This window comes from Stigmatopora argus, chromosome 19, assembly GCF_051989625.1.
Source record: "Stigmatopora argus isolate UIUO_Sarg chromosome 19, RoL_Sarg_1.0, whole genome shotgun sequence".
NCBI classification, from domain to species: Eukaryota; Metazoa; Chordata; class Actinopteri; order Syngnathiformes; family Syngnathidae; genus Stigmatopora; species Stigmatopora argus.
This window is the reverse complement of record NC_135405.1, coordinates 11267325-11287863: the sequence shown is the minus strand read 5'-3', so window position 1 is coordinate 11287863 and position 20539 is coordinate 11267325. Positions and strand designations below refer to the sequence as shown.

At 44.6% G+C, this 20539-nt stretch overlaps 1 protein-coding gene across 5 annotated transcripts in view; it reads left to right on the top strand.

Moving 5' to 3' along the window:
* Positions 1 to 20539, top strand: part of utrn (utrophin) — an 80397-nt gene that overhangs the window by 10825 nt on the left and 49033 nt on the right. For all 5 annotated transcript variants that reach the window (XM_077587696.1, XM_077587699.1, XM_077587697.1 and 2 more), the window contains 48 exons: positions 238 to 353; positions 576 to 736; positions 1553 to 1777; positions 2411 to 2592; positions 2833 to 2983; positions 3092 to 3211; positions 3489 to 3590; positions 3710 to 3817; positions 3903 to 4082; positions 4176 to 4330; positions 4456 to 4579; positions 4659 to 4746; positions 4822 to 5066; positions 5263 to 5422; positions 6155 to 6273; positions 7280 to 7417; positions 7515 to 7628; positions 7720 to 7875; positions 8143 to 8313; positions 8397 to 8579; positions 8637 to 8771; positions 9226 to 9375; positions 9860 to 10021; positions 10099 to 10212; positions 10533 to 10706; positions 10792 to 10947; positions 11024 to 11194; positions 11472 to 11651; positions 11745 to 11873; positions 12291 to 12461; positions 12677 to 12733; positions 12815 to 12958; positions 13138 to 13275; positions 13345 to 13431; positions 13598 to 13765; positions 13860 to 14032; positions 14480 to 14630; positions 15216 to 15391; positions 15681 to 15816; positions 16606 to 16755; positions 16833 to 16985; positions 17340 to 17441; positions 17624 to 17747; positions 17890 to 18113; positions 18473 to 18590; positions 18660 to 18874; positions 19401 to 19555; positions 20199 to 20388. In XM_077587696.1, the coding sequence (XP_077443822.1) occupies positions 238 to 353; positions 576 to 736; positions 1553 to 1777; positions 2411 to 2592; positions 2833 to 2983; positions 3092 to 3211; positions 3489 to 3590; positions 3710 to 3817; positions 3903 to 4082; positions 4176 to 4330; positions 4456 to 4579; positions 4659 to 4746; positions 4822 to 5066; positions 5263 to 5422; positions 6155 to 6273; positions 7280 to 7417; positions 7515 to 7628; positions 7720 to 7875; positions 8143 to 8313; positions 8397 to 8579; positions 8637 to 8771; positions 9226 to 9375; positions 9860 to 10021; positions 10099 to 10212; positions 10533 to 10706; positions 10792 to 10947; positions 11024 to 11194; positions 11472 to 11651; positions 11745 to 11873; positions 12291 to 12461; positions 12677 to 12733; positions 12815 to 12958; positions 13138 to 13275; positions 13345 to 13431; positions 13598 to 13765; positions 13860 to 14032; positions 14480 to 14630; positions 15216 to 15391; positions 15681 to 15816; positions 16606 to 16755; positions 16833 to 16985; positions 17340 to 17441; positions 17624 to 17747; positions 17890 to 18113; positions 18473 to 18590; positions 18660 to 18874; positions 19401 to 19555; positions 20199 to 20388 (7201 nt within the window). The remainder of the gene's footprint in view (positions 1 to 237; positions 354 to 575; positions 737 to 1552; positions 1778 to 2410; positions 2593 to 2832; positions 2984 to 3091; positions 3212 to 3488; positions 3591 to 3709; positions 3818 to 3902; positions 4083 to 4175; positions 4331 to 4455; positions 4580 to 4658; positions 4747 to 4821; positions 5067 to 5262; positions 5423 to 6154; positions 6274 to 7279; positions 7418 to 7514; positions 7629 to 7719; positions 7876 to 8142; positions 8314 to 8396; positions 8580 to 8636; positions 8772 to 9225; positions 9376 to 9859; positions 10022 to 10098; positions 10213 to 10532; positions 10707 to 10791; positions 10948 to 11023; positions 11195 to 11471; positions 11652 to 11744; positions 11874 to 12290; positions 12462 to 12676; positions 12734 to 12814; positions 12959 to 13137; positions 13276 to 13344; positions 13432 to 13597; positions 13766 to 13859; positions 14033 to 14479; positions 14631 to 15215; positions 15392 to 15680; positions 15817 to 16605; positions 16756 to 16832; positions 16986 to 17339; positions 17442 to 17623; positions 17748 to 17889; positions 18114 to 18472; positions 18591 to 18659; positions 18875 to 19400; positions 19556 to 20198; positions 20389 to 20539) is intronic.

Genomic DNA, 20539 nt, shown 5'->3' with positions numbered 1-20539 from the left:
CTGTTTACACTTGCTATGTTGGTGTTTGCACTTACTTGCCCGGTGTGTGTGTGAGTTCAGAGTGAGTGAGTTGAGCATCAGGGGTATTCCTTTGCCCCCATTCTCCCATTTATGCAACCCTTGTCCTTAATTGTAACTCATACACACACACGCTCGGGACTTTGGGTTGTGAGAAAGGCCAGTCTTCGTTTAGGCTCGAGGCTAAACCAGTGATTGATTATTTCATGTCACTTGCAGGCCAAATGCATTCCGTTGGGAAGACGTGGTCCAAATGAGCCCTGTTGAGCGACTGGAACATGCCTTCACTGTAGCCAAAGACCAGCTTGGAATCGAGAGGCTACTTGATCCAGAAGGTGAGGCCCACTTTTTGACCAGTACTTTTGCGGCTGGATGTCCAAATCATTTGAACTGAGAGACCTGGCAGTCATTGCAACATTGATGCCTCGCCCTCCTCAAAAACTGAACTCGTTTGGCATCTTCTGATGAAGTTGAAGCATTCCCAGTTCAAATTGATTGGACACCTATCAATGCCACTGTAACGCACTCTACCATTTTTCTTTTTCATTCTTTTACAGACGTGGCTGTGCAGTTGCCAGATAAAAAGTCCATGCTTTTGTACGTGACGTCGCTGTTCGCAGCGTTACCCAAAGACGTCAGCATGGCGTCCATTCGAGAAGTGGAGACGCTACCGCGCAGATTCAAAGTCGAGGCAGAAGATTCAGGTCTTCATGTACAGGTAACTTAGTGGTAGTAGGAGTCAAACTGCAAAACCCTTTTTAAATTCCCCGTTTTCTGGATTTCGGAAAACACCATCACATCTGATTGGTCCGATTTGGGGTTTACTTTCCTGGCAGGCTTCCTCCCGCCACAGGAAGTGATCCGTCATACCGCTGCTGTTGTGACCGGGCAGCGGGGACAGAATAGAGGTTCTTTGTGCAGTGTGGGCCCCTCCCCCGTTTCAGGCTTTAATGCCTTGTGACTTCACACAACAGATTTTTCCAGATTTGTGACATTTTGGATGTTCAGTCATCTATCGAGAGCAGACATTTCTCTCTTTATGTCAGGCATGCAAATGATTTTTTTTCACAAACATATGAATACCGACTGGTCCGGTCATGCATTCTGACTGTGGGACATCTCAACTGTCTTCTAATTGCGGACGGCTTGGATTGGAACTGCACAACTTTTTAACTCCCTAAATTGTGGCATGACCTGCCCTGCAAGTCAGCCGGCACCTCCCAGCATCCCATAATATGCCCGCATACTTGCTATTCCTCAACTGTAGGGCAGGTCGCTCTGCATACCTCTAAAAAGTCACTTCCAAGCCTCTCCCTTTAACTCGGGCTTCTATTTAAAAATCAGTAGCAGCTGATTAGGCATCGCTCTATGAGAAAAGAATGCACAAATCTGGCATTAATGCAAAAGTGACTCAGAATGTACCTGGAAATGGCCCAAATCTACAGGAGTTTATCGATTGCCGAAAAAGCATTCCCATGCAATTTCCCAAGAAATTTAATGAATACTTTTCAATGAGTCCTGTTTTTCCCCTCAGAATATGCAGCAAAGACAATTGGGCAAGAGCCCCCGACCGGAGACCCCCGACGCCCTGACGGAAGAGGCAATGGAAGGTGGCGTTCTGGAGGCCGACTTGGACACTTACCAGACCACCTTGGAGGAGGTACTGACCTGGCTGCTGTCGGCCGAGGACGCCTTGCAAATCCAGGACGAGGTGTCGGATGATGTGGAGGATGTTAAAGAGCAATTTCATACACACGAGGTGATAGGACATTTTTGAATATATGCTACCTTGTTATAAGTAGCTTTTCAGGCTCATTTCAATACATTTCTTGCCAGCCTCTTCCAGTCCAAATAAATTTGACATCTATCGCCATCAATGGCGTTGAAAGATCATTTACTGCAATAGACCTTACATGCCACGTCACGGTGCCCTTAGCTAAAGCTAACTTGTTTGCTAGAGGGGGCGTTTGCGCCTGCCCATGTGTGTAAAAGGGCTTTGGCTCTATTCCCTTTGGCCTAAATGGGAATATTTGCTGTGACTAATGTGTGGATTCCAGGACAAAGCATCAATCTGAAGGGAAAGAGGAAAAACAAGATGGACTGCCCAAAGCTCGAGTTGGTCTTCCTCCTTAGATTGGCATGATAGGGCAAAAATATTATGTTGAATGGAACCATCATGATACTAAGCACCAGAGGTCTGTCATTCAGACATTCCTTGCCCCATGTATCTTGTTCTGAGTTACACTGTGAAAAGTTTATCATTTTTTACAGTCATTTGGGTGTTCAAACTTCTCATTAAACTTGTAAAGTTGCCCATTGCCTGAAGGCCTGTCACGAACGGGTCTATTTCCCTCGCAAATTGTGACTGTGCGGCTGTTGTGCATTTTGAAAGGCCTTCATGATGGAGCTGACGGCCCACCAGAGCAGCGTGGGCAACGTGCTGCAAGCCGGTAATCAACTGATCGCCCAGGGCTGCTTGTCAGAAGAGGTGGAGGATGAAATACGGGAGCAGATGAGCCTGCTGAATTCCCGCTGGGAGAGCCTGCGCGTGGCTAGCATGGACCGCCAAGCTAGGTACGACGCCGTTTTAATGATTAGTGTACTCGCACTGCTGGATAGAGGTCATCAGTCTTAGCCCTGACCCTCAGATGCTTACGGCTTTTGACTGCCAGCAATGTGCTAGGCTGCAAGTGATGGGAAGTTGACACCTGATGAGCAGTGAGCTTTCCCCCCTAGGCTCGTGCCAGTCACTCTAATCAACGTGTCCAATGTTTCAAAGACAAAAAGTAGTAGCTTCGTGGTTTTCATTTTCAGGCTCCACGAAGTCCTGATGGAACTCCAGCAGCAGCAGCTCCAGCAGCTTTCCGATTGGCTGAGTCGGACCGAAGATCGCATACGAAAAATTGAAACCGAGCTGACGGCGAAAGACTTTGACGACTACCAGGAACGCATCGAGCAGCATAAAGTAAGGACATTTGATTGTGAAGACATTAAAGTCAACTCAGAGATGAGTTTAGAGTGTGCGGCTAATCTCCGATCTGCTAATTTTGAGTCATTTCGCCCCTCCCTGAAGGATCTTCAGAACGACCTGGAAAGAGAGCAAGTGAAAGTGAACTCTCTCACGCACATGGTGGTTGTGGTGGACGAGAACTGTGGAGAGAGCGCCACCGCTGCCCTAGAGGAGCAGCTACAAGTAAGGGCGATCAGTTGGCAAAGCAAGAATTTCAAACAGCAAGTGGAGATAAAGTACTTCATAATAATTGACTGCCATTTACTCGGACAGATGAAGCGGAATTGCTATAAAAATAAGCTATTTTCACATTGACCACTTAGTGACTTTTGGCTGCCATTAATGGTGATAACTGTCCAATTTATCTATGTCATTGCAATTAAAACGGCCATGCTTTTTAATTTTCTATTGACAAATTTGCTACATGTATTAAATAAATTTACTGTCATTAACACAATAGTCTCTGGGTGAGCGCTGGGCAGCTGTTTGTCGCTGGACAGAGGAGAGGTGGCACAAGCTACAGGACATCTTTCTGGTGTGGCAGCAGCTGGTCTCGGATCAGGTAAAACGTCCTCATACATCATCCATTACTGTGTTTCTTAATCTTTATAGCCCCCGCAATAATAATCCTGTAATTCGTAACTGAAAAATGCGCTCAGTCCGTGTGAAAATTGTCGGCAGGCTTTATTCCGAGCGTGGTTGGAAGAACGAGAAGACGCCTTGAGTGAAGTGCAGATGAGCAGTTTTAAGAACCCGAGTGAAATTAACGCTAAAGTGCGGCAATTAGCCGTAAGTAACGTGGCAGCTTTTCGTGTATTCCACTCGCATGTGACTCGGCTTTCCTTTTTGACTGGCATTTTGTAAACATGTCTAGATTCTCAAGGATGATATGGAAAGAAAGAAGCAGACGCTGGAGCAACTTAGATATGCGGGACAGGATGTGATGTCGTTGTTGAGGAGCGGCGAGGCTGGAGCTACCATCGAGGCGGACACTGAAGATTTGGCACATCGATGGGATAACCTAGTGCAGATGCTGGAGGACTGTTCCTTCCAGGTGGTTATTCGGACCCCATCTTCATAACTGATTTGCAAAAATAATAAAAGATTACAAATTGAGCAACGTTGATTTATCTGCGATCCGTTACAGGTCATGGAAGCTGTAACTGATGCCGGAATGACTCAGGTAGATGAACAGGTCGTCATGAGGACGGTCGCGGTGGCCGGCCCCACTGACCAGGACTTGGCTCCACCTGCCCCTCCCAAGAAACGATTGGTGGAGACAGACGTAGAAGTCATAAGATTGTACGTATTGCTAGGAAAGCTAAATCCATTCATTGATTGTCACTAGTTCTGTTCTTGTTGATCCTGCTTAAACACATCCAACACACAATTTCAGGACTTTTTTGGCTCACTTTTTCGCACCACAGGTTTCAAAATAAGCTTTACGACCAACGCAGCTGGATCAAAATCTGGAAGGCATCTACACAATCGATAGCTTCCACGGTACCCAACTCTACAACCGATACTCGGGAGCTGCATCAAAAATTGAAGGTCATAGAAGGAAAAATGTCCATGTTAAGAAAATGACAATTTGGGACACGGCAGTTAAACGTGTGCTTTGGGTTTTTAGGCTAACGAAATAGAACTTAAAGCAAAGGAGCCCGCTATCGATCACGTGATTCAGGAAGGTCGAGACTTGATCGAGCAACTAGAAAGAGGTACTCCATGCAGAGTTTGTACTGGTCCAAAAACTAAATGAGCTCACATTACACTTCTGTCATCGTTACTTTCAGAGGGTGTACACGTGGATTCAGTGCGGGCGGACGTAGATCTAATTCAAACAGAATCGGACACGTGCGTGAGGGAGCTGGAGGCGGCCCGCGACCGAGTTGACGCGCAAACTCAGTTTATGGCACTGTCGGCTGATCTGGCCGGACTGGATCGGGTCTTGGAAGAACTGGATGGATGGCTGGACTCCACTTCTCATGTAGAAAAATGTGACAGCAGCCAAATCAGGAGCCTGAGGGAAGAATGTCAGGTGAGAGATGAATAGAAGACTTTCTTGCACAATACTCCCTTAATATGGACTGTAAAACCACTACAGACTGATCTATGATTCAGTCAAAACTCAGTCAAGAAAATAAACGATTAGTGTTCATTGTCTTTCAATGGGTCTATAGGCCACAGTAATATATACACATTTCACGGCATGCTCTCTGTGCTTTCCTCTTTAGTCCCGGATGGTCCCCCTCAGTACCTTGAATACGCGGTTCGAACAGATCCGTGCAGATGCGGAAACGCTTCCGTCTTTAAAAGAGAACGTAGCGGCGGTTTCGGCGCATCTTGGCTCCACCCAAAAGCGACTACAGAGTAAACTGCAAGAGGCCAACCAAGGTAAATCTTTGTACTCTGTCGCTCTCTAATTGCTACATAAATTCAACAACCTCAAAAGAAGCTAACTAAAAGTGAGTTAAGATTCACAAACGAATTGGGCTAATCCCCGATTGATTCCTCAATCTATGAAGAGGTCATTCCTTAGTCGTTTCAAACATTTTAGCTGGGGTTTTATTTACAATCAATATGGCTCTTGTTCTCAAATCCAGGATCAAATCTTGTAATTCCTTGGCCTCCTGCTGGTATTTGGCAGAAGCCTTGACAGAAAGAAAGAAAAACTTCTACGTTACATTGACTTGGGAGGGTAAACCCTCCACCTCGGTCCTTGGTTTGTGCTCGAATTATTTTCCTCCTGAGCTTGTGGACTTGGGATAATGACCACGGGAAAAGTACTCTGTTTCTGCTCTTGCTTTTCTCTCAACTCAATCCCCCTCGTAGACCCCGTCATAACTGTGCATCTGGAACAGATTTACAATCCTATTAAAACATTTTAGATTACTGCCGTACTCCAAAATACATCCAATCCACAATTCTTGAAGAACTTAAGCACTTTCATTCACATCAGTAGTTTTTTTTTTTCATTCATTCAGATACCATTGACCACTATGGGTTCGGGTTAGGGTTAAGGTTAGGTTTAGGGTTGGGGGGTTAGGGTTTCAACTTCCCGATGCCCCCATGTGGCGGAGAAGCATACGTTGAAATCTTCCATCATTGTCTTTGTGGCTTTTCCAGCTCTGGAGGCCATCCGGGCACGATCGCTTTTGGTAGAAGGCCTGGAAGCCAGGCTTTCTGCTCTGAGACGAGGAGTCAACGACGTTGCTGCGACTGAGGCAGCAATAGAGCGAGCTCAGGTGAGTGAAGTTGCATAAGTATAAGTGAATTATTAGATAGCCCCCTCTATGTTTATGAATTGGGTATCAGTAGTTCTGCCTCTGTATATTTCATTCTTTTGTTTTATCTGCAGCTGAAAAAACAAGTGTCTCCTTGCGCAGATGCTTTTTGTGCTCAGTATGTTTATACATGCATGACATCATTATTTCCAACCCCCACCCAATAACAGTCACTCATTTGTTTTACTTGAGTAGGTTTTCAGGAACTGCCATATTTTACATCACCTTTTTATTTTCCCTGTTTTTATTCCTGACTACAGTAAAGGAGTTGAATACGCCCTTTTTTAACCCCCCCCACCTTGTCTTTATCCCACATTGGAATGCGGCTCAGTCTGAGCTCTTGTTTTGGCGGTGGTGACGACAAGGTGGGGGCTGCTGGGTACTTGGCACATTCTGGGCGCAGCGCCCTGACATGCCGCGCACATTTCTGTGTCACGGAAACATGAGAACTTCCAGTCTTTTGACACAACTTGTAGAATGCATAAAGGCCAAGGGTTGGCATGAATTGACCTGAAATTAACTGTTATTAACAAGACAGGAAGCCTTTATTGGGTACTCTTTTAGCTCATTGGCTGCCATTGATAAAGGTCTAATCCAATTTGACTGGGAGGCTGTCATACTCTAATCTATCCTATCACCCCTCTTTTTGTCCGATTGGTTATTAGTTACCCACATGATGTCTGCTCGCTGACTTTAGATTGGTATTGGAACCCATAACCAGAGTTTTAATTGAGTTTTTATGAACTTTTTTTAATTTATAAATTTATTTATTAATTAAATCTTTATGCATGCATCTGTGTATAATTATAATTTGAACCGGCCATAGGAATACATTTTTAGAAAATGTTTCTTGTCACATAGCACATCTCCATAACCCCCAGAAAAAGTTTTTTTTAATTACCAAAAAATAGTCACTTGCCATATTAAAGGGTAAAATAACATTGAAACTCCTGTTATCCCTCTGTAGGGTTTGTGTCTTGATATTGAGCAAACGCAGCAAGCCTCCCATCCCGCTGAGCAACAAAGATGGACTCAACTTTCCACAAATGCTCGTGAGGAGATGGCTTGGCTAAAGTGCATTCTGGGAAACATGAAGAACAAGCAGGTAGAGTAATGGAAGACATGTGCCACACTCATAATGGGTCATTTTTACTATGCTTTAGAATGTGGAGTGCCCTAAAAGTGAGTTATATTGCATTCAGGTGCAGACGGTGGAAGTGGAGCGCTGGTTGGAGGCGGTTCAGGAGCTTTTGTCCCAGGATGCGACAAAGTCAAGTGATGCACGCAGCTTACAGGAAGAGTTGAGTCACTGCAAGGTCAGAAGAAGGCATTTTTTACATTAACAAGACACAAAATTAGGAGGATTGTTCCACTTCATGACTTAATACAAGCTAAACGTTGATGCAGGAATATGTGAACGAGATGGAGTCCGTGCAAGGTGCGTTGAAGCTGATAGACGAGAATGTGAAAGCCGTGCAGGAGTCCGGAGTTCCGGGTCTGGTTAAGTGGGGGCAGCAGATGGCAGAAGACTACCGAAGTCGAGTGGATTCGCTTTCGAAGCAGGTTCAAATGTTTTATTTTTCTCAAAAAAATCTAATCAAACTCAATTTTGTCGCAGGCTACATTGTAATTTTGGTTTCCTTTGCAGGGCCTTTGTCAACTTTTTTTGATAGTTGAATCTTTTTAGAGATACTGCTGACCTTAAAATTATGTCGATAATCTTTTTCAAATTACTTTTACGCGGTCTTATGAAATGGCGGGCCGTATTTGGCCCCTACACCTTAAGTTTGACACCGATCAACTAAAGCATCGGCTTGCTTTCTTTTGTAGTTGCTGAGCTTACAGGCTCGTTTGTTGGAGAGTCAGGAGAAGCAGGTGAACTTGAAGAAAGACCTGGCCGAGATGCAGGAATGGATGGCTCAAGTGGACGAGGAGTTCCTCATGAGGGACTTTGAATACAAGAGTCCGGAGGAACTCGAGACGGCGTTGGACGAGATGAAGGTGACGAGACGGCGACGCAACGGCAAAAACGACATTTTCAACAAAAAAGGAATCTAACGCTTTTTTGATTCATGTTTGAACAGAGGGCTAAAGAGGACGTGCTACAGAAGGAGGTGAAAGTGAAGATCCTGAAGGACAGCATCAACATGTTGGTGCCTAGAACACCGCCTACTGGTGGTGGTGGGCTGACGATACAGCTGGATGGCGTTCTGGGCAACTACCACAAACTTTGCGACCGCCTCAAGAGCAAGTGCCACACCTTGGAGGTAAACTTGTAGGTGCGAAGCACTGATATAGTGGTCACAATAATGCGTCAAATACAGGAGGTGTGGTCGTGTTGGATGGAACTGTTGCAGTATCTGGACACAGAGCAATGCTGGCTCAACGGGTTGGAGGAGAAGCTGAAAGCTACGGAAAATCTGCCGGAGAGCACTCAAGTGTGTCATGATGAACTCGAGGTAAAAATGGCATTCGAGGCTGTCATTTGCTGTTTGTATTATTGCAAAAATTTAAGTTTTTTATAATTCAAATATTCCAATTCAATTCATTTCAATATATAAGAGCACAGAACTGTCCAAAATATACTGGAAAGTCCGCATGGCGTCGACTCTTGCAAAGAGCCTCGCTCCCAGCCTGTGTCTGGCTGGTTGCTATATCTGTAGCGTCCCCGCAGCATCACTGTCAAACTCACTTAGCATCATGCTGCTGCTTCACCCTAAGCTGATGCATAGTTCAAAAGAAAAAGATGACTTGCAAACAATCCCCCTAAAAAAACAGAAGTCCACTAAATGACCTCAAACAAACGGCCATCTATTCTCTTTCACTTTAACTCTTGTTCACTAGTCACAATTTCTTTTACGTGGCTCACCTGCAATTCTCACTCCCTCGCTTGCTCGCCCAATCACCCGCCAGAGTCTGGAGACCGTTCTCCGTCACCCGGCGGACAACCGCACGCAAATCGGAGAGCTGGGTCAGACGCTGATCGACGGCGGCATCTTGGACGAGCTCATCGGCGAGAAACTTGAAGCCTTTAATTCCCGCTATGAGCAACTCAGTCAGCAGGTGAGTGCCTAGAAGCTTTATTTAACCCTTTATAGGTTAAGTGACTCATTTGGGCCGAAATATTGAATTTTTGATAAACGAGCACAGAAGACTGAAAATGTGATGTTTACGTACGTGGACGCCAGGTCTCAATTACTATTCCACCAGTAGATGAAACCTACGGAAGGCAGTGTTTATGTATTTGGTCCCGTATGGCTGTCTGTTTGTTGTCTGCATATTTGTGTTCAAAACAAGAACCTTGGGAACCATTAATACGATAAAACCTGTGGGGTATGTTTGCAATTTAAAAGATAATTTTTGGTGTAACTCGATAGCAGATTAGCCAGTATTGATTGATCCTATATATAATACGACATTTTTTTCAGTTTTCACAGTTTTTTTTAATTGTAAAAATGTCAAGAAGGAAGTGTAAGCTATTTTAAAAATGAATATATAAGAGAATATTTCAGTGCCGTTGATGACGCCAAAAATACCGTGTTTCCAGGCTACTAACAAGCAAATGGGCCTGGAGCAGCAGCTGGTCACACTGAAGGAGAATGAAGAAGCTCTCCAAACTCTTCAAGAGTCTCTTAATCAGCTGGACCACACCCTCACTTCCTACCTGACAGACCGCATTGATGCCTTTCAGCTTCCTCAGGAGGCGCAGGTTGGCCACATGAGCGAATGAGAGACTCGAGCTCGCATTCATTTTGAGTTTTAAGTCCTAACATACTTTTTCTTCAGAACATTGCGGCAGAAATCGCAACACATGAAGTGACAATGGAGGAATTGAGGAGGAAAAACGTGCCCACCGATGGCAAAGGCACCAAAGGTGGAACAATGCTGGAACAGCTTCAGGTAGCACTGACCTCTTCTGGTGTCTACTGGAGCTGCATTATGTTATGTCACCTAAGATTGAATGAAGCGAAAGGACACCGTCATTTGACAATTTTAATTTTGTCCATTGACCATACTGATGTATTTTTTTTTACCTAGAAAAATGCCCAACATTTTTTAGATATAGTAGAACTATTAAGATTCCAGTTTTTATTCCCCCCAGTAACAATGAATCAAATTGTATTTAGTCTCGCTACCAAATGATTTATGACGCATAAAAATAGCAGTGGTTTGAAAAAGCGTTTGACTTTGGCAATCTTCCACATTTTCCTGTGATACAGAGAAAACTGAGAGAGATTTCCACAAAGTACCAACTGTTCCAAAAGCCTGCTAACTTTGAGCAGCGCATGTTGGACTGTAAGAGGGTTCTTGATGGTGCCAAAGCTGAGCTGCATGTTCTGGATGTCAGCGATTTGGACCCTGAGAAAATCCAGTCGCACCTCAACGGCTGCATGGTAATAGTTTCTTTAGTGCTACCTTGATTTGTGAGTGATGACGCAAAGCAAAGTCCTAAACATGTCTTTTCTTGCTATTTCACAGAAACTGTACAAGCTGCTGAGCGAAGTGAAGCTGGAAGTGGAGACAGTGATCAAAACGGGTCGGCAAATTGTGCAAAAACAACAGACGGAGAACCCCAAGGCCATGGACGAGCAGCTGACTGCTCTCAAACTGCTTTACAACGATCTGGGCGCGCAGGTACATTGAATTACATAACAGCGCAACCCGCCAAAGCAGAAAATCCACAACATGCTACTTTTTGTTATCTTTCCAGGTCACGGAGGGCAAACAGGACTTAGAAAAAGCCTTGTCGTTGTCGCAAAAATTCCAAAACGAGAGCGCCGCCCTGCGGGAGTGGCTGACCACCAGCGAGGCAGAACTGCAGCAGAAGAACAACAGCGGCGACATGCCGGCAGAAATCGACGCAGAGATTGGTTGGGCTAACGTAAGCGCACACTTGCACAAATACTACTACTAATTGCAGTAGTCCTAATGATGATTTTGATTTAAAGAAAAAAACATGTAGCATGGTAAAATTCCTATAGCCTGCATTACATCCATTGACTCTAATGGTCCTTCATTCACCTGTGTGATTATATATTTGGCCAGTAGGTTGTACCATGAGACAGTCTTCCTTCCTTTATCATTTACTGCCAATTACAGAGAGATATAGATCTGATACTAGTGATAAAAGCCTAAATTGCTATTTATGGTGTGACCAGGGCCTTTTGAAGGAGTCTGAGCGCCGCAAGGTAGATTTATCCAGTCTGATGGAGACAAGTAGCGGGCTGCAGACCCTGGTGGAGGGCAGCGAGACGCAGCTGGAGGACCAACTCTGCGGCCTCAACGAGTCGTGGGGCCAAGTGCGCACGTGGATCGAGGATTGGCTCAGTGCTGTGCTGGTGGGTGCAAATGAGTGTTAGAAACAAATATAGAAAGATTACATCGTGACACAATAAAGGAATCTTTTAATGCTGCTCTTTTTGTGTATCCAGAGTCACCAGAACGAGGTTGAAATTTTTGATGAAAATTTGGCCCACATAAGCACGTGGCTCTACCAGACTCAGATACACCTGGATGAGGCGGAGCGACTGGAGCCGGTCGAGCGTGAGAAAGTTATCAAGGTAAGGGGCTGCATTGTTTTGCTTGAATATTAAATCACAGTATAACAGCTCAAGTGATTCATTTCTAATTGGCTCTATCATATGAAGCAGTACAACACCAGTCATTGTTTATTAGGTTAAATCTGGTTTCCAGATGGTGTCACTAGAACTGAATGTGGTATTATTATTTGGCAAAGCAGAAAGTCACAAACTGTTCTTTTTGAATAATTTACCTCAGTTCTGTTAATTGTATATCTTTTTTTATCATTGTCATTATTGAGAAAAGGGTCAATAATCACAATTCCTGAATGGTTGCTTTGTCAGCAATTAGTATGAAACAAGAAGATGCTGTCTTGATCTGACAGGTTGTTTTGAATCATAACGAGCCAAACTAACAAAGTACACAAACATATGAATCACCATTTTGTGTGATGTCAGAACATGCTTGAAGAGCTGGAAGACGTTGGGCTGCGTGTTGACAACGTGAGGGACCAGGCTGTCATTCTGATGACCAGTCGGGGGACTGCCTGCCGAGACGTCGTGGAGCCCAAATTGGCTGAGCTCAACTGCAACTTCGACAAAGTTTCACAACACATTAAAACTGCCCAGGTTTGGAAAGAAAAACACAACAACAACAAAAATTAAAATAATATGTCACACTATGACCAACACTTAATAGTCGTCCAATCCATTTGAACTGGGAGCAGATGATACCCAAAGGCAACCAACAAGTTAATAAGAAAGCTACATAAATGATGTAACAGGCCAAAATGACCACATTTTTGTTGCATTATTAAGAATCCAAAATATTTTTTTGCTTGCAGATGATAACTAGCTTGGAGTCAGGAGGTGTGGATGTGACACTGCAGGTGCCTCAGCAGGTACGACCGCAGACTGAAGAAAATTATGACATTGAAAAATTACATTTATAATTTCATCCGATTTTTTGGGGTCTTTTTTAGCATGTCATTCCCAACCTGGAGACCACAGTGGAGACGCAAACTGAAGCACATCTTCCCAGCGACCTGCAAGAATTTCAGGTCAATCTCCAGGACACCCTCAGGACTCTCCAGGAGGATCCAACAACCATTCCAGACGACGACAAGGTAGCTACCACCGTATTCGTTTGAAGGCCGAAGATGAAACCGTTTCTTATCAGCGTTTATGACGCCTATCATACTAGTAGCGCAAAGTGGGCCAATCCGCAGCGTGGTCAATGTCCCAGCAGCAACAGTCTCTTCTTAAGTTCCTTGTTTCGCCTTATTTTACCCCTCTCTGAGTTCAGGTGGACGAGGAGAAAGCCAATGTCGAAAACCTGCTTAGGCAAGGAGAAGATCTGCTCCAGCAAACATCTGACGAGGTCCAGCAGGGGGAGTTGAGAGTCTTGCTGCTTCGACTTCAGAACCAGTACTCCTCACACAGGGTGAGACTCGAATCTGTCTTTTGGCTGCGGCCCTTTGTGCGCTTCTCTTCATTTTTGTGTGTTTTTTAGGAATTGAGGGTGTTGAGAAGCAGACAGCTCGACGTAGAATCGTCTTCCCACATGATAACGCAGCAGATAAGAGACTTGCCGCCTGAGGTGAGCTCAGCTTGAGCACTTTTGTTACAGTTCAGTGTGACCTAGTTACAGTTATGGGGAGTTTTTTTTAAACATTAACTGCATGAAGGGAGACGAATGGACAATCGCTATACTGTCTTCAAACTCAAAGGCGCTGTTGTAATTGGGTTGTTTGCGTCCGGTACAGGATGCGAAGTCAGTGGTGGACAGCGGTCGAGCCCCGAGCCCGACCAGCTACCAGCTGGACATCAACAAAGTGCTGCTGGCAATGGCTGACGATGAGCTGCTGCTCAATTCCTCCGAGCTTAGCGGTGGGATCTATGAAGACTTTTCCAGCCAGGAGGACTCACTCAAGGTCCGTGGAGCTGGTCATTCATTATATTTTAATTCGGGGCCAAAATGTATTTTTTAACGGCAGTGGACTCACTTTGGTTTTGTCTTTCCTTCAGACCATCAATGAGAACCTGGAACGGCTGGGCAAGCGGTTGGCCGGAATCCACGAGCGCCACCCGGACGTTATTCGACACGCTTCACCCGCCGAAGTCTCCCAGACGGAGGACGCCGTCACGCAGCTCAATGCCCAGTGGGATCGCATCAACCGCATGTACAACCAGCGAAAAGGGTAAAATATTAAGACAAATTCTCAACAAGCACGAAGAGACGTGTGTCACTAAATTTCAGTTTCGCCTCTACTCTCTCTCACGTAAGAAATGTAATTGCCTCATACTTGCAAACGGATGCAAGCTATTATCGGGAATGCTATTAGCTTCGCTGGCGAGGTGATCTCGCAGTGATTACACCAACTTCAGGGGATCATTAAAAGTCAAACAAATGGAGTTGATTGTATCACATTAGCCATCCAAAACTCATTTCCTCGTAGCCCCTTTAATAGATCACTTTTGGGTCACTAAGTTTAATCAACATGCACTTTTTGACCCTCCGAGAGGACTCCAGAGATATATCCTTATTTGTAAACAAAATTCAAATGTTCATTTGCTTGGGATTTGCTCATTTGTACTTATTTGGCTTTATTTATAGCTAAAGTAAGTTAAATATTACGGTTGTGCAGGAGCTTTGACCGTACCATCGAGGAATGGAGGCGGTTCCACTGCGACATGAATGACATGAGCCAATGGCTGACTGACACCGAGAGGCTGCTGTCGGATGGCGTCGGCCCCGAGGGACAGTTGGACATAGACATGGCACGACGTCACCAAGAGGTCACAGACTCACGCTCACGATTGTTGCATGGGGACAGAAGCTGTTACGTGAAATCAATTTATTGACAGATCAACCTGTTTTTTCCCCTGTTCTGTAATATCAATTTTTTTGTATTGCTAATCCATAACAAAAAGTGGGACCATGTATTCAACTGATAGACATGGCAGATAAGTCATATACAATATGTCTACTGGGATTAACCGTCATAACGTACAAGTTCAAAGCACAAATGATCATTATCCCCGACCGAGATAGGCAATTCATGTTTGATTTATTTGAAGCTCGTTAGCCGCTCTTTGATAATTCAGCTTCGTTCCCTGTGGAGGTGTCTTGTTTCTATACGGCATTTATTAAACAAACAACTACAGTCGATCCAAATTCAGTACACACAAACCGAGAGGCGTCTTTGTTTGGATGCTAAACCTTGAGCTGCGCGCCAGCTTTACATGTTGTTTACACACTTTCTCAAACACGCCTTGACTTTTTCTTGGTATATTTAAGATATAAAAATAGATCAACATTTACAGAGTAGCATCAGATTTGAATTTGAAATAAACATGTATTCTATTTGTTTCCTCTCCTAGGAGTTAGAGGAAGGTCTTACTGTTCACCAGGCGCTTCTAACCGGCCTCACCCACACAGGAGAGCGCATCACCAGCCAATTGTCGTCACCCGATGGCCCTCTGCTAAAAGAAAAACTCCACGTATTGAGTCAGCGCTGGAAGGCGGCGAAGCGCCAGGTTGCGGATCGACAGCGCAGGTATTGACGGAAACATCTTGGCTAGCGTGTAAATCAAGGAAGATGATATCCACTTGTAACGCCATCGTTTTCGTAACTGGATTACGATAAGAAGATTCAAATTGCCAGTGTAGTACGGCATCCAGGTCGGCACTTTTCCGGCCATCTGCTTTGTCTCCTTATCGGGACCGTCAATTAGCCGCCGCGGCTAATTTAAATGTAAATTTTCAGGATTAAGTCCACAACCTAGAGAGAAGTAGAGATCCCAATCTGGGTAATAACGCGTCTGTCTACGCGTGTCTACGTGCAGGCTGGCTGCAGGGGATCCGGCTCTCGCCGACCTGGTGAAGAGAAGCGATGGTTTGGCTTCGTGGTTGCGGCAGGCAGAAAATGCCTTTGTCGCTCATCCCGTTTCCTCCACCGACCAGAATCTCAAAGAACTTAAGGTAAACTCAAGATTTCAAATGTATTGTCGAGAGATGTCCTCGATCCGATCATTTGTAAAAGTAAACCGACCCCTGAGATAAAGCAACTAATTGAGCCAGGGTGTCTATCTGAGCGAAAGCCATTATACCAAGGGTGTCAAACTCGTGTTGGTTCGCGGGCCGCAATAGCATCAACTCGATTTCATGTGGGCCGGACCATTTTAGATATAATAATTAGATTTTTTTAAATATGATTATAAGAACTGGGTCAAAAGCCCTAAATATTCAGTTTTTTCTAGATATAAAACTATCTGAACTTATTTTTCTTAGTAAGGGAAAACATCTAATAATCATTTGTTTTTCATTTCAAATGGAAACATTTTTTTAAAATTATATTCAATATTAAAGTGGAAAACAGAAAATATTTTTATATTTCTTTTTAGATTTTACAAAATGCTTTTTGACCTGAAAACACCAAAAGAAAAAAATGGATAAAAATTTCAATTATTGATTTTAAAAGGGGAAAATCAGGAAATATATTATATATCTATAATCTTCATTTGAATTTGATCCTAAAACAGAAAGTTGGCACTCATGATTTACTTACTCGGGCTGTACAAAATGATGCGGCGGGCCAGATTTGTCCCCCGGGCCGCCACTTTGACACCTGTGCATTATACTTTAGTTGTTTTTTTTTCCGGGCTGACAAGACTCTTCTCTTGCCATTTGTTCCGCGGATGACCCGGCCAAGGTGATTACCTTCGCTTAGATCAATAGCGCTTGACGAGATAAATGTGTCTATCCTCACAGACCTTGGCAACAGAGATGGACGCGCAGAATGAACACTTGGGTTGGCTAAACAAACACGCACCGCAGATCCTGGCCGGTCCCGGCGTGAGTCCCCAGACTCGAGAGCAACATGTGGGCAAACTCCGAGCTATTAACCTCAATTGGAGTAAGGTGGGACGTGTGCACATTTGCCCGTACACTCAATAAATGTTACATTAAGTCAACGTCTCTTGAATCCAAACTTGCAGATAACCCACGAGTTATTAGACAAGGTGGGGCAAGTAGAGGCGGATCTCCAAAGCCACGCCCACTTCCGCGATAAAATGAACCGGCTCACCGACTGGGTGGTCATCACGCATCAGACCATCACCAATCGAGGCTTGAGTCCTGGGCAGGCGCAGGTACTTGACAGTATATTGCAAACTGTGTTTACCTTGGGAGATATGCACCAAGGCGAACCTTACAATTACTAAATTTTTTGAAAAGAACAGAAATGTTTTCAGAACGCCTGGAGGGAAGTCTCAAGGTCTCACTTGCTTTGTACTTCTTGATTTTCTTAATGAGGAGAGTAACTACTCTTATGTTATTGATTGGGACGTCAATGGCAGCCCTTTCCTGAATTTCAAATAAGTCAACTCGTGCTTGCTTCAACCAGATTGAACAACAACACAACACACACAGAACAGAAAAGTCCAGCCAGATTTGATATGAGCCCTATGAGTCCTAAACCCAAACGTTCCTTCCGACTGTTTCAGGTTTTGGAAGTGTCCATGAAAGACAGGAAGAAAGACTTGGAAGACCTGCTGGGCCACTCCATCGAGCTCCAGAGACGTCAGCAGCTTTCACCTCATGAAAAGGTTCCCTCTTTTCTACTCGTGTGATTTATTCGATAAGCCGGCCAAAATTCACAATCCTGTGTAATTACAGCATATTGCAGCGGGTCATTTTCTCTCCTGGAACTGATTGCGGCTTAATTGGCTGTTTTATTAAAGTGATGTTTCTCATCTCACTCTCTGAATGTTTCCCGGCACGCACGCAGGGCAAAGTGGAGCAGCTGGCGGCCGATTGGAAAGTTCTGGATGGGCGACTGAGAGAGTCTCTGCAGGCGCACGTCTCCCCGTGGACGCTGCACCACGCTCGGGTTGTGGAGCATCAGCAACTCGGTGAAAATGAGTCTCGTCTTTACAAGTCTTACCGTTCAAATAATCTATTCTGAAGCCGTCGTGAAACGCTTTCGTGGAGCTTCTTCCAGTTTGTTCCACTACTTTGATAGTGTTTAATGATGGGAAACCTCCTCTATTTCAGTGACGGTGTCTTCAGTCCCCTCAGCTGTCCAGATGGCTAGCCTGGCAAGCCAAGACCCCCATCACCCAACGCCGCACTCGCCAGAATCGGTGGGGCCCACCGACCTGAACGAGACGGCGACCGAGTTGGCCGACTGGCTGGTCCTCATCACGCAGATGCTCAAGTCCAACATCGTCACAGTGGGTGACATCGAGGAGATCAGGACCACAATGGCGCGTCTTCAGGTGACCCCAGCACTTGATCGCTCCTAAATTCTTTTTTTTTTTTTTTTAAATATTATATTTTTTTCCCTTTTTCATAGTTTAATTCATTTAAGTATTCACCTTTTGAATTGTAACTTTTTAAACTTTTTGGGCAAGATTTTTATTGTTATTGATATAATTGAGTTCTTTTTATTTTTTGTTTTTACTTGTTTTTGGACCATTTGACTATCATTCTTTATAGCTATATCAAGATTTAGTGATCAATTATTATTATTTTTCCATCGATACAATAGCCAATGTCAAAAATCTTATTTGTGTATCCAAAATATGTTAGCATCGTTAGCTACCTTCATTTCAAGTCCTGCACTTTATCCTGGCAGGTAACCAAGAGCGACCTGGAGCAGCGTCACCCTCAGTTGGAAGACATTTTCACCCTTGCGCAGAACATCAAAAACAAGACGTCCAATCTGGATGTGCGCACGTCCATCACCGAGAAATGTACGCACTTTTCAACCGCTGTCAACGAGCAACTATCTTGAACTTTTTCAAATCTTCCTTCATTTCCAGTGGAGAAGGTGCGCAACCAGTGGGACAATACGCAGCACGGCGTGGTGGCGCGACTTCAACAACTGGACCACATGATTGGCCACAGCGACCAATGGGAAGGTCAACGGCGGGAAGTGCAGGCTCTGATTGGACACAAGGAAGCATGGTTCCACAACATGTTGCAGCAGTGCAGAGAGTCCAGAGAGCCACTGACCGTTCAACTCGCTGACAGCAAGGTGAGCCCAACGCTGGAATTTCTTTCAAAAGAACCCCTGTCCAAAAATATCCATCTTTTCCGTTTGAGTCTAATTTTGCCCATTTCCAGAGCTCTTTTCAACCACTAATTTGAACCAAATTTGAACCGCCCGCTCTCGACGGACAGATGACGCCAAGCCGTGAAACGTTTGACTTTCCTGACAGGCCTCGGCGCCCAACCATTTCAGCTATAATTGCCAGTGCAATTTAGAGCGTGATTAAAAGTGCTGGATGGGAAACGGAGTCACATGTTTGCAGTGTCCTTTTGAGCCCATGAATCTCCATGTGAGGCCAATTGTGGCGTGCGAGCGTCTGAAGCACTGCGGGTGACGAACACTAGAGGGCAACTGAGTCACTTTGTGTTTGGTCATGTCATGGTGTCATGTCAACCCGAGTTTAAACAATTATGTTATGATTATATTTAAATGCGAATGGTGTTTGCAAATGCAAATAATCCACACCAGACTAAAAAGCTTCATCATTTTTTTATGTTATCTGTCGACGCAGGCTTTTTTGCAAGAGCTGAGTCGAGGCCAACCCGCGGTGTCGGTTTTCAACGAGTTGTCGGCACATCTCCTGCGCGAGTACGCCAATGACGACACCCGGCGGGTGAAAGAAGTCACCGACGCGCACAATGTCGCCTGGAACAACCTCAACAACAGGTGCCCGGTGCTCTTTTTAGACCCTTCGTCCGTGGATAATGACAATCGTGTGGGTTAATTGCTCTTCAGGCGTCATGTATTTTAAAGGGTTGTAAAATCTCTGGTTCTTAACCTTGTCGGAGTTCCGTTTCATACACAGATTCATGATTCACAATTGGAAAAAAATTGACTTTTGGGGGGAAGCTTGAAAAAGTGATTAAGAAGCGCATCCGTTTTTTTTGTGTTCCTTCCCTAAAAATAAGAGGTAAAAGAACCAAATGGAAAAATATTGGGGGAAACATCTCTTATAGATGAATCCCCTTTATTGTTATTCCACAAAATACAAAAAAATACTATGTTGGAATGACAACACCCACATGTGGACCCTTGACTATTGTTTGACAAAAAAAAAAGGAATATACTATAAAGCCATCAAGCATCGACTCGTCAGTAATTTAATCCTCAACAGTTCCAAGTATTGAATTTTCAATGGAAGGATTTTAATTAATCACTATTAAATTTAGATAACATGCATCACTGGTTTTTAACTACAATCGATACAATCACTGCAGGTTAGTCATATGCGTGAGCGAATTTTATTTGTATCTCAATGCCCCATTGACTAAAAAATGAACTAAACCGTTTATCGCCGACGCCTTGGCAGGGCCAACGACTTCCACGGTCAACTGGACTTTGAGCTCAAAGGTCTTCAGGTGTCCCTCAGAGAGCTGGAAGCCTTCCTCAAGTGGCTCCAGGAGGCCGAGACCACCGTCAATGTGCTGGCAGACGCCTCCCATAGGGAAGACCTGTCGCAGGATTCCGTCCGCGTCAAAGAGCTTCGACGACAGCTGGAGGTAGGAACTGCGTGTTCGAGTAAACAGGTGGGAGCCATCTTCTCTGTGCCGTCCTCCATTAGCGCGATCGATACGAGGGCATGCCGAGGGCTGTCCGAACGCGCGTGCGCATCGATCGATTGATTCAATAGGCGAGTCACATAGGGGAAAA